The sequence below is a fragment of the Salvelinus fontinalis genome, chromosome 11 (assembly GCF_029448725.1).
Source record: "Salvelinus fontinalis isolate EN_2023a chromosome 11, ASM2944872v1, whole genome shotgun sequence".
In the NCBI taxonomy this organism is placed as follows: Eukaryota; Metazoa; Chordata; class Actinopteri; order Salmoniformes; family Salmonidae; genus Salvelinus; species Salvelinus fontinalis.
In genome coordinates, this window is record NC_074675.1 from 13,049,878 (window position 1) to 13,062,745 (window position 12,868).

Here is a 12,868-nt window from a genome sequence, read left to right on the forward strand (position 1 = left end):
GAACTTGGGGAAAAACTAAATGCTTGGCACGCTCTGCATCTTTTTACAAAGAGTACTAACGTTACATTTGAACTTCAATTTTGAAAATAATTGTCTTCTTTTTTTTTTTGTTAAACCAATGGTGATCGACAGGAGAGAACATTATGAAACGGACAAACGTGAAAACTATTAATGGTAAAAGCAGCCACCCTTTAATTATTCATCTGAATGTTCATAGTACCTAATGTATTATTGACTAGACCTGAGAAACGTTTCTGCTGCCAGTAAACCCACTAACCCAGCAGGTGTCAAAACATCCCAAATCCTTCACACACTCAGCCACACTGCATTAGCAGATTATTTTATTACAGGGCTTAAAATGGAAATTTGCTGCCAAGATAATCATCAGACAATTAAAACCAGCAAATAATTATTATTAATATCCCCCTAAACCAGCGTTGGGAGAGAAGCTACTGTAAGTATGTTGAGGGGAAGTGTTAGTTCAGCGCAGGATGTGACATCGTCATCAGCCTACCCTCATCCTCCCGTTGCGGATGGCGGGTCCGTCCTCGGCCAGTCGCAGGACAAACAGGTCCATCTTGTACTCTCTTCCTCCACGGATACTGAAGCCAAACCCCTTCACACTCTTCTCCAGCTCCACGGTGAAGAAGTCAAAGTCCTGGAGAAGGAGCAGGACACATTCAGACAACAGGCAGTAAGAACCAGGGAGTAGGGGAAGGAGTAGGACACATTCAGACAACAGGCAGTAAGAACCAGGGAGGAGGGGAAGGAGTAGGACACATTCAGACAACAGGCAGTAAGAACCATGGAGGAGGAGAAGGAACAGGACACGTTCAGACAACAGGCAGTAAGAACCAGGGAGGAGGGGAAGGAACAGGACACATTCAGACAACAGGCAGTAAGAACCAGGGAGGAGGGGAAGGAACAGGACACATTCAGACAACAGACAGTAAGAACCAGGGAGGAGGGGAAGGAACAGGACACATTCAGACAACAGGCAGTAAGAACCAGGGAGGAGGGGAAGGAACAGGACACATTCAGACAACAGACAGTAAGAACCAGGGAGGAGGGGCAGAAGCAGGTACCATTCAGACAACAGACAGTAAGAACCAGGGAGGAGGGGAAGGAACAGGACACATTCAGACAACAGGCAGTAAGAACCAGGGAGGAGGGGAAGGAACAGGACACATTCAGACAACAGGCAGTAAGAACCAGGGAGGAGGGGAAGGAGCAGGTACCATTCAGACAACAGACAGTAAGAACCAGGGAGGAGGGGAAGGAGCAGGTACCATTCAGACAACAGGCAGTAAGAACCAGGGAGGAGGGGAAGGAACAGGACACATTCAGACAACAGGCAGTTAGAACCAGGGAGGAGGGGAAGGAGCAGGACACATTCAGACAACAGGCAGTAAGAACCAGGGAGGAGGGGAAGGAGTAGGACACATTCAGACAACAGGCAGTAAGAACCAGGGAGGAGGGGAAGGAGCAGGACACATTCAGACAACAGGCAGTAAGAACCAGGGAGGAGGGGAAGGAGCAGGTACCATTCAGACAACAGACAGTAAGAACCAGGGAGGAGGCGAAGGAGCAGGTACCATTCAGACAACAGGCAGTAAGAACCAGGGAGGAGGGGAAGGAACAGGACACATTCAGACAACAGGCAGTAAGAACCAGGGAGGAGGGGAAGGAGTAGTACACATTCAGACAACAGACAGTAAGAACCAGGGAGGAGGGGAAGGAGTAGGACACATTCAGACAACAGGCAGTAAGAACCAGGGAGGAGGGGAAGGAACAGGACACATTCAGACAACAGGCAGTAAGAACCAGGGAGGAGGGGAAGGAGCAGGACACATTCAGACAACAGGCAGTAAGAACCAGGGAGGAGGGGAAGGAGAAGGACACATTCAGACAACAGGCAGTAAGAACCAGGGAGGAGGGGAAGGAGCAGGACACATTCAGACAACAGACAGTAAGAACCAGGGAGGAGGGGAAGGAGAAGGACACATTCAGACAACAGGCAGTAAGAACCAGGGAGGAGGGGAAGGAGCAGGTACCATTCAGACAACAGACAGTAAGAAACAGGGAGGAGGGGAAGGAGTAGGACACATTCAGACAACAGGCAGTAAGAACCAGGGAGGAGGGGAAGGAGCAGGACACATTCAGACAACAGGCAGTAAGAACCAGGGAGGAGGGGAAGGAGTAGGAAACATTCAGACAACAGGCAGTAAGAACCAGGGAGGAGGGGAAGGAACAGGACACATTCAGACAACAGGCAGTAAGAACCAGGGAGGAGGGGAAGGAGTAGGACACATTCAGACAACAGACAGTAAGAACCAGGGAGGAGGGGAAGGAGTAGGACACATTCAGACAACAGGCAGTGAGAACCAGGGAGGAGGGGAAGGAACAGGACAGATTCAGACAACAGGCAGTAAGAACCAGGGAGGAGGGGAAGGAGCAGGTACCATTCAGACAACAGACAGTAAGAACCAGGGAGGAGGGGAAGGAGCAGGTACCATTCAGACAACAGGCAGTAAGAACCAGGGAGGAGGGGAAGGAGCAGGTACCATTCAGACAACAGGCAGTAAGAACCAGGGAGGAGGGGAAGGAGTAGGACACATTCAGACAACAGGCAGTTAGAACCAGGGAGGAGGGGAAGGAGCAGGACACATTCAGACAACAGGCAGTAAGAACCAGGGAGGAGGGGAAGGAGCAGGACACATTCAGACAACAGGCAGTAAGAACCAGGGAGGAGGGGAAGGAGAAGGACACATTCAGACAACAGGCAGTAAGAACCAGGGAGGAGGGGAAGGAGCAGGACACATTCAGACAACAGACAGTAAGAACCAGGGAGGAGGGGAAGGAGAAGGACACATTCAGACAACAGGCAGTAAGAACCAGGGAGGAGGGGAAGGAGCAGGTACCATTCAGACAACAGACAGTAAGAAACAGGGAGGAGGGGAAGGAGTAGGACACATTCAGACAACAGGCAGTAAGAACCAGGGAGGAGGGGAAGGAGCAGGACACATTCAGACAACAGGCAGTAAGAACCAGGGAGGAGGGGAAGGAGTAGGACACATTCAGACAACAGGCAGTAAGAACCAGGGAGGAGGGGAAGGAACAGGACACATTCAGACAACAGGCAGTAAGAACCAGGGAGAAGGGGAAGGAGTAGGACACATTCATACAACAGGCAGTAAGAACCAGGGAGGAGGGGAAGGAGTAGGACACATTCAGACAACAGGCAGTAAGAACCAGGGAGGAGGGGAAGGAGCAGGACACATTCAGACAACAGGCAGTAAGAACCAGGGAGGAGGGGAAGGAGTAGGACACATTCAGACAACAGACAGTAAGAACCAGGGAGGAGGGGAAGGAGTAGGACACATTCAGACAACAGGCAGTAAGAACCAGGGAGGAGGGGAAGGATTAGGACACATTCAGACAACAGGCAGGAAGAACCAGGGAGGAGGGGAAGGAGCAGGACACATTCAGACAACAGGCAGTAAGAACCAGGGAGGAGGGGAAGGAACAGGACACATTCAGACAACAGACAGTAAGAAACAGGGAGGAGGGGAAGGAGTAGGACACATTCAGGATAGAATTACCACATCTTCCTCGTTAACCTCTCTACCTGAACTACTGTTTCGTCCTTGTCAATGCCCATGTATTTCAGTTGAATGTATTTATTCTATTTGTACTACCTTTAATTAACTCGGCAAGTCAGTTAAGAACAAATTCTTATTTACAATGACGGCCTACACCGGCCAAACTCGGACAAAGCTGGGCCAATTGTGCGCCGCCCTATGGGACTCCCAATCACGGCCGGCTGTGATACAGTCTGGATTGGAAACAGGTTGTCTGTTGTAACGCCTCTAGCACTGAGATGCAGTGCCTTAGACCGCTGCGCCACTTGGGAGCCCCATTTTGACAGCTTTACATGCTTAAAATAAAAGTAACATGTAAAGTAAAAGTACAATTTAAGTTAGCAGACATCCCAGGTCAATATTGTATTGATGAGTAAAGTATCTGACCTGGTAGACCTGTGGCATCTGTGGCTGGATCTGTCTGTAGTCGTGGGGCACAGGCATAGGGAAGTGCCTGGGGTCAGTGGACAGCTGTCTGTAGTCCATCAGAGGAGGGTGTCTGTAGTCCAGGGTGGGTGGCTGGCGGTAGTCTGCTACAGGAGGGTGTCTGTAGTCCAACGGGGGCTGTCTGTAGTCTGTGAATGGAGGCTGTCGGATGTCCGGTTTCACGTCCTGCCTCGCTTTCACCTCTGACCTGTAACTAACCAACCAATCAAGTTAAAGGAAAATTTCCCACTGGGCATAAACTGGTTGAATCAACGTTGTTACAACGTAATTTGTCAATGTATTGTGACAAGGAATCTACAAGGAAAATACATTGGATTTGAAAAAAGTAATCAATGTAAACTGCTGTTTTGAGGGTGAAATTTCAACCACATAGATGAGGTTGTCATGGTAACCACATTTCAACATAGACAAACCTATGTTGAATTTGTACCTTAAAAACAGCGTCAGCTCTTCAAAACAATAGGCTGGGCAGCACCTCCTACTGGAGAATTGATATATGTACAGCTACCTTTTGGTCTCCCATCCAGGGTTGTAACCAAGCCAACCCTGCTTAGATATGATATTTATCAGTGACTATTACCATGATGCTATCTTGACAATGATTGTTTTGAGATCTCACTTAAAAACTAAATAGATTCGCTGTTGCTATCAAAGTCATTCCAAAGGGAAAGTTTCACAGATTCAATGAAATGTGACCATACTTTATCAATCATATAACGTCAATGAGACTATTTCGGCCTATATAGCATTTGCTAAGTCATCAACAGCTATTGTTTCAATTCAACCCAGAATTCAACTAAAAATAGACAATACAATAGGCCTAGGGATTCAAGCTCTGGTTGATTTCAAATGGAATGATATTGTCAACCCACCAAATAAAAACATTTGAAGGAAATGTAACTCTTCTGCTTGGATACTTCCACCTGTAATACTGACTTACTCTGGCTTTAATTACAGTTCGTCTCCAAATTAATATTTGATATGTTGGATTCACGTCTCCATCGCAACGAAATATGTACGTTAACGCAACAATCTAAGTTAAAGAATAGGACTAAATCAAATCCAACTTTATTTAAAGTGCATTTAAAGTTTGATATGATTTAGTCCTATTCTTTAACTTTGATTGTTATGTTGAAAATCAAACACAATTCAATTCTTTGATATACAATAAACAATGAATAGCATATTCACTTGTTGACAAGTTTAACCAATGATATGTTGGATTCATGTCTCTAACTCAACCAAAAATACAAGTTAAAGAATGTGATTAAGCCAGTGGCTCAGGTGGAACTATGCAATCAGTAGATACATCTCATTTAAATGTTGATTTTTGGTTGCTTTGTCAACCAAACACAATTTAATATAGCCTAAATTAAGGCTATCGTACAAACAAATGTAACATTCAACTTTAAAATGAGTAACACATCCATGGCCACCTTGAGGTTGAGTAATTATAAAATCCTTATTATAAAGCATGCATGAATAGGTTGTCGCAGGTCTCTGGAGATCTTCACTATTGCTGTAATAATCTGTGCAGAATCTGTAACAGTATTGATCTCTGCACCATGCACTTTTAATGGAATCTCAACTGCAATCCACGTCATTTGGTTCTCTATTAGATGAAACACAGTGATAACACATTCATCTGTTGTATAAATAAACGAAATATCTGGCTTTGTATTCCTATTTTAACTTTGCTGTGCTTTTAAATGGTTGAAAGCGCAGTGAGACGTTTCAGTGAAAACTAAACCAAAAATCTGACATTGTTTTTCCATTGGAAATTGGTTGTGCTCTTTTCGATGGTTGAATGCACGGATAACACATTGGACATTGAACTAAGTTTTGAGCGGTCTTTTTGAGTCTTTTTGAGTGGGTGAATATACAGTATGTTGTAGTCTCATTGATCAAGTTCTCAACTAAACATTACCCAATTACCAATGTGTAAATGATGTAATGTGCCCAGTGGGTTATCATTACAAGCATTTCATATGAATGCTCCGACTTCATTCGGTTGTGAAGGTAATGCTCTCTGAATCAATTCATGTCAAATTCGAAGTTATTTATAAATACCTTGTTTGTTTCAATCAAACTACCTTTTAGGCAAGACTAGTGGTGGTAAGTGAAATATATTGTTTGAACCACATAAAAAGACACTCAGTCTTTTAAAGAGTTGGCAATAAATAAGAGTACTCAGAGATTTTGGGGAATTCTCCAGAGCAGGAGGGAAAGGACAATGACAGGGTACCTTTTGGGCCCCTTGTAAGAGCTTGATGAAATATTCAGCGTAGGTCTATAAAGAAGCTATTTAGGTTAATAATTCAGGAGTCCATAAGAGTTAAGTGATATTATACAACAAACTGGAGACAGGGAGAGAATACCTCGCTCTCACCTGTAATTCCCTTAGGAACAATGCTTTTACCCCAGAGATTAAAAAAACAACATACTACTGTGCTGTATAAGTGAGATTTCCAAATGTGCTGTAAACCCTAAAGATTACATTGACCCATACACATAGATGATCAATCATCTTAAACCATTTAAATACATAGGAAATGATAGAGCACTCAAATGCTGCACGTCTTAAATCAAATCAAATGTTATTGGTAACACACATATTTAGCAGATGTTATTGTGGGTTTAGCGAAATGCTTGTGTAAATTATGGCCCAATCCTGACAGACCAATATTTTGAACTGGGCTGGGTGCTATGAATTGGTGTGTGTGTTTTTAAGCAGTGTGCATCTGTGTGTGTGTGTGTGACCATCCGGTTGCCGTACCTGCTGTCGTGGGTGTAGATTTGGGGTGGGGGGGCTGGGGTCTGTGTGATGGGGCTCTGGTGGGTCAGGGAGCTGGGCTGGGAGACTGCAGGGCTGGGCTGAGTGACTGCAGGGCTGGGCTGGCCCACGGCGGGACTGGGCTGGGCCTGAGGACTGTGCTGCTGGGTCACTGCTGGGCTCTGCTTCTCTGAGCTAGGGGCTGACGGGCTCAGCTCTGAAACACAGACAGACAGAAGAGTCAGACACAGTGACAGATAGATACACACCACAGAATAGACTATGCTAGACAGAGCCACATTAATATAATACACGGTGCATCTACTTCAAAGAACTGTCAGTACAATGCTCCGTGTGTAATCTCCAGTAGATGCTCGTCATAACCAGAAACACCCATGAAGCATTAGAAGATGGTGACAGAAACCGACTCACTAGACAGTTCTCCCAAACAGACATATCACTTTCTGATCCACGCAAATAGTGCCTGAGCCAGAGATAGAACAACCTCTTTTAAAAAAGGATGTACAACGGTCTGTACAGTAAGACAACGTGCTGCATTTAAGATGACACACAGTTTTAACAACAGTCCCTGAAAGTCCCCCCACATCTACAGTATAGAGTTATCTGCTGACCCCTTGGTCCCCCTATTATCTCCAGTCTAGTGACCGTTGTCCCCCCGTCTCACTCACCTTCCTGTGGTATGATCCGGAGGGTGACGCTGAGGCCGGCGTCCTTGATGAGCTTAACGATGTCGGCGTGGGGCATGTTGATGATGGACTGGCTGTTCACCGCCAGGATGCGGTCACCCACCTTCAGTTTGCCACAGCGGTCCGCCGGGCTGCCGTCGATGATACGCCCAATCTTATGGGGCACGCCTGGGATGGGAGGAAGGGAGGGGCGGAGGACAATACACACAGAGTGAGAGACACACAGATATGGTTAGTTGAGGATGGGTCTGAGTTCAGGCTAATCTTACTGGTTGGCTGCTTTCTTTCCATCTCTCCCTCTCTTCTTTCTATCTATGTTGCTCGCTCTTTTCACATTTCTCTCGCCCCCTCTCAGCTTATGTAAGACAGCTGGCTGTATGCACGACGAGTGTGGGCAGGGCACTAAAAGGCAACGCGGTGTACTGTAGCCTAGCTACCTCAGATCTGAGGGATTGATACAGTCAGGAAACCATTAGGAATTGAGACGGGTTAGATGGTTAGAGGATGAGTACATGGTTCAAAAATAGAGGTGTTACATTTTTTCTATAGTTGTGACCTCTTCCTCTCAGCAATTTCTGTCAAAATGGATTTGGTTATCTCTGCTTGGAACGACCGTATCTGCTGGACTGAAATGCACGAAAACTCAAGAGCATAATAAAATGCTACGCCTTCCCTTTTAAGGTGAAATTGCCATAAGGAAGTACATTTGTAATGTAAACAAGCCATGTACACGCAATAACACACACACACACACACACAGAGCAGCACTCACTGATGGCGCTGGCGGTCTCGGGCCGGTTGAGCGAGCTGATGATGACGAATCCAAACCCTTCACTCTCCTTGCGGTGGATAATGACATCACTCGGTGGCTGCTGCACGCTGGAGGTCGGCTCTCCGTCTGTGGTGCTACCTGTACCCATGGCGTCAGTGGGTGGGGCTGCGTTGTTGCCAGGATACGTGACATTGGTGAAGTCGCTGCGTGGGGAGCTGTGCTGGGTGGACACAGAGCCGGGGCTGCGGCCGTTCTCTGGACACGGCTCTCCTGTGGGGGGGGACGACGACGACAGAGAGCTGAGTTAACCTGCTCTGCTCTGCTCTCCTCCACACCACACTGCAGCCCAGCACAGCAGCACAGCACTCATCAATGGACAACGACTGCCCCTGTCTGGACTGGCTATCAAATCAGAGAAAGGTCATGGTTTCTCTCACACCTCATCGGCTGTATTGTTTCATCCAAAGATCTTTTTAATCCAAAAGAAAACCTCCATTGAAGATATCTGTAGATACAATCGCTAAGAACTAAGATTCCCTCAAAACCAAGATGTCATGTTAGAGCTCATTACATCTCCTTCAGTGATCAAGGTTGAACTGAAGGTAGTGTGACCTCTGGGAGAGACAAAAGTGTTACTTTGAATCAAACGTTCGAGGGATGAAAGGCAAGACCACGGACAATACGGATGAGTCAGACAGCCTTTCATGACTGGAGACGGAAGGAGAAGAGGGAGACAGAGGAGGGGAGACGGGATCTCACCAGGGTGGCTGTGCTCTCCTCCCTAGGCACCAAAGGCAGCCGGAGCGTAAGCTGACATAAGGGAATGGGGAGATCTGAGGGGGAAGGTGTGTGTAGAGGGCTGCTACACTCATCACACAGCATGTTCTTGCAGCTCTACAATTCATGGTACAATACAACAGCCGGACTCCACATAAGGCCAGAGAAAGTAAGACTATCAGGCCTTCTTGGAGTAGGATGAATTTGACCCTAGAGGATGATCTAAGGTCAGAGTTCTGTTTTCCTCCCTAATGATTAGGATTAGGAGTTTTCAGTAAACTGATCCTAGATCTGTCCCCTCCCATCCTCTCACCTGGGCCCTGTAGCCTCCTCCTGATGGTGAGGTTGACCTGTCCATTGCGGGCGGCGCCGTGCATCAGGTCGATGACGTAGCGGTGGGGCTTCCCCGCCACCGGGATCCCATCCACGAAGATGAGCTCATCGCCTGGCCGCAGGCGCCCGTCTCTGTCCGCAGGGCTCTTCTCTATGATGGCCCCAATCAGAATCTGTTGATGGGAAAAAGACCAATCAGAACGCATGGAGAGCTAGGGGTAGGGGTTAAAAAGTCGGTTGACCAATCAGAGGGCTGGATTCATAAAAGGACTACATTGAAGTGATATGTAATCATGGTCAAGTGGACAAGAAACATGCAGTGAGTAACTGTATGTGCAATTACATGTATAAGTGGTTGTTATGTCAGTCGTGCTTATGAATAGATACGTGGCTCCATGTTTGCGCTGAGTGTTACTCTACAGACAATTAACCAGTAACCATCCACAGCAGCATCACCAGTCTCAGTCAGTCAGGGTTCAGGGTTAGATATGTATGTAGTGGGTTAGAGAGGAGAAAATGACAGGGTTCCACGCCCATCTCATACGAGCCTTCTCACGGGTGTCCGGACTCACAGGCTGTCCTGCCTCGTCTCCCCCAAGGATGCGGAAGCCGAAGCCAGACTTCTGCCTCCTCAGGTGGACCTCCACCTCCTGGTACTCTGCCCCTGGGGTCAAGGAACAGACAACACCTGTGACACGTGTTGACCTTGGAGTGCCCTCAGTCTAATGTCTAGTTTATGTGGAGCCAGAGGATTATTGATCACACATTGTGGAAGTTAACACATTAAATTAAAGGCACTGTTATTCCTGTGTTTTCTATAATATTGTACAACAGCTGATGGAACTAACACTAAAAGTGTGATTTTTTTTAATCAGTGTTATTTCCTGGTAGCTTGTTAAAAATAATTTACACAGGACCCTAATCAGCAGGTTTGCATGGGCGGGAGTTTCGGCTTTCCCTGGGGACATCAATAAGGTATATTGGTTAATAGACCAATAACAAAGAGAGTTCCAAACTTCTCTGCCAATAACAGCTAGTTTTCAGTTTTCCCCTCCACACTCAAACCAGACAGTTCTTGCTAAATTCTTTCTTGAGAATGTTTCTTGGGCTAAAAAGCAAATTTTGACAATTTTAATGGAAATCTATTACAGTAAGGCACTTATTTGTTACCCAGAAATGATTTGAGACTGATATAAAATGACTGCATTGGGCCTTTAATGCATTGAAAATAAAATGAAATGTTTCAGAAAAAAAAGAATATTTAGAATAATCCCTATTCCTCCCTGTGAGGAGTCTTCTTAAGGGCCACCGTACATACCAGAGTGGTCCACAGAGAAGGTGGTCCGCGGCAGGCCTGGCTCTGTGTGGGGGAGGGAGATTGAGGGAGCACCCATAAACAATAATACAACACACACACTGTCTTACAACTGTCTCACTCAGAGCAGACTACTAAAAAGACTGAGACTAGAGCAAGACAGAAAAAAACTTGCCTCAGCACATTGTCTGCACAGAGTTCCTACATCATCCATTACACTGTGGAAAAGAAGTGCTTAGGGCTTGTAATACAGCTATCTTTGTATTTACAGTATGTGTTAGGGGAGCAGAAACTCATCTGCAATCAGGCCTTTACTGGAAAGCAGAATGATTTGCGGCATAGTGCTATTCATTACCCTGAAAACCCTTTCCTATGAAATGAAGTAGAGCGGGTCAAAGGGACTGTGATGAGAAATGGGCTCTATTTACAGCAGGTTTAATCACGGAGACAGTGTCCGCTGGGATACCAGAGGAATTAATTGTGGAAACAAAGATGGCGGATGACACATAAGGAGACTGACTGACACAAGTCTTACCACGGAACCCATATACAGTGTTTTAAGTTAATATTAAATAAGATTGCTGGAAAAAATACTCATCGATGTTGGCAGAATATAAGGACAGAATGACCTTGCTGGCTAGAGGATGATTTTGGTGTATTCCAGACTGTGTTGCAGTTTACATAAAGTACACAATTCATAAATCTCCATCTATCTCCAGCTCTCTCACATGCAATGGGGTCTCTTGGTTCCCTACTAGAATAAAGGCATCTAATTACAGATGTAGGATCTTAATTTGATCACTCTTTTGTTACTGAGAATTTTCCTACACAGCAGGAAATATAAACGTGTAATAAAGCTTAAAAAGGATTCTAAAGTTTGGAAAATAAATTATCAACACCTACATTTTTTCCATGAATTATAACCTGTTTCATTTCCTGTTGCTGCATGATTATTTTCCAGCTGTAGAAAACCTTATCAACATTCAGTGGAAGCTGACTTGTCTATGGTTGTGGGGTATGGGTGTATTTTCTTCTCTAACAGCCTGTATTGGTCTCCAGGCTATATTGAGAACAGTCCTAGTTAGATAAGGTTACTGAAAAATACCAATTCCAATACCAGTTCATGACCTAGAACTCCCACACGACTGAGGGAAACAAGTAAAGTGTTCCTAAAAGTTGCCCTGTGCCTCAACCTTGTTAACCTGACTGACCAACAGTCTGCACGTGTAGCCTAGCAGCGAACAGCATGAAGGGGACAGATACTTAACACTAAACTGAACACAGGACTAAAGGAGAGTAAAGCAGAGAAAGAAATGATGGAAGAGCGAGAAACAAAGAGAGAGAGAGAAGAGAGTGAGACAGAGGGAGAGAGAGAGAAGAGTGACAGAGGAGAGAGAGAGAGAGAGAGAGAGAGAGAGAGAGAGAGAGAGAGAGAGAGAGAAAGATATATATAGAGCGAGAGAGAGACAGACAGAGAGATAGAGACACAGAGAGAGAGAGAGAGAGAAAAAAAAAAGCTCCAGAGAGAGGGAGAGGGAGAGAAAGGAAAGCTACAGAGAAAGATTGACCGAGACGCTGGAAGGCTTTGACGTGGAGTTCTTCCGACAGCCCTGTCCTCTTTAATAAAGGTTGTGTTGCGTAAGCGTGCACACCGCTTGTCTCTCTCCTCACCTACGACTGACTCAGGTCCACAGAGATTTTACCATAGAGAGAAGCAGAGCATTATCATGTCTACCGGCTAGAGCCTCGCATGTCAATCATGAAGCCTCTATGGTACATCAAGCTGCAGGGACTTAACAGAAACTAGCACTGTCACTAGCACTGGTCAAAAGGATGAGTGCACTTTATGTTCAGAATCATACAGTAGATATGACTACTGATGTCAAAAACCAATGGTATACTGTCGTACAACTCCTTCTACAGAGCATATCTTGGCAACCCAGTTAAAAGCTTGGTCGTACACTCAATGAACTGAAAGGAAATCCCTATGCTTGTACCCCTGACAGGATCTTTAATGGCTCAAATATAATTGTTGGCTCCTAAAGTATACAGCGGTCTAAGAAGACAGGTTGTTGGCTGAGATGTTCCTGAAAGAAAATAGCT

General features: G+C 45.7%; 1 protein-coding gene across 7 annotated transcripts in view; it reads right to left on the reverse strand.

Moving 5' to 3' along the window:
• LOC129865070 (membrane-associated guanylate kinase, WW and PDZ domain-containing protein 2-like) overlaps window positions 1–12,868 on the reverse strand; it is a 290,642-nt gene that overhangs the window by 9,804 nt on the left and 267,970 nt on the right. For 5 of the 7 annotated variants that reach the window (XM_055937535.1, XM_055937537.1, XM_055937538.1 and 2 more), the window contains 8 exons: window positions 10,769–10,810; window positions 9,999–10,114; window positions 9,431–9,623; window positions 8,341–8,610; window positions 7,551–7,736; window positions 6,865–7,078; window positions 4,029–4,281; window positions 515–658 (listed from right to left, as the gene is read on the reverse strand). In XM_055937535.1, the coding sequence (XP_055793510.1) occupies window positions 515–658; window positions 4,029–4,281; window positions 6,865–7,078; window positions 7,551–7,736; window positions 8,341–8,610; window positions 9,431–9,623; window positions 9,999–10,114; window positions 10,769–10,810 (1,418 nt within the window). The remainder of the gene's footprint in view (window positions 1–514; window positions 659–4,028; window positions 4,282–6,864; window positions 7,079–7,550; window positions 7,737–8,340; window positions 8,611–9,430; window positions 9,624–9,998; window positions 10,115–10,768; window positions 10,811–12,868) is intronic. The other 2 variants (XM_055937536.1, XM_055937541.1) reach the window with 1 other exon arrangement.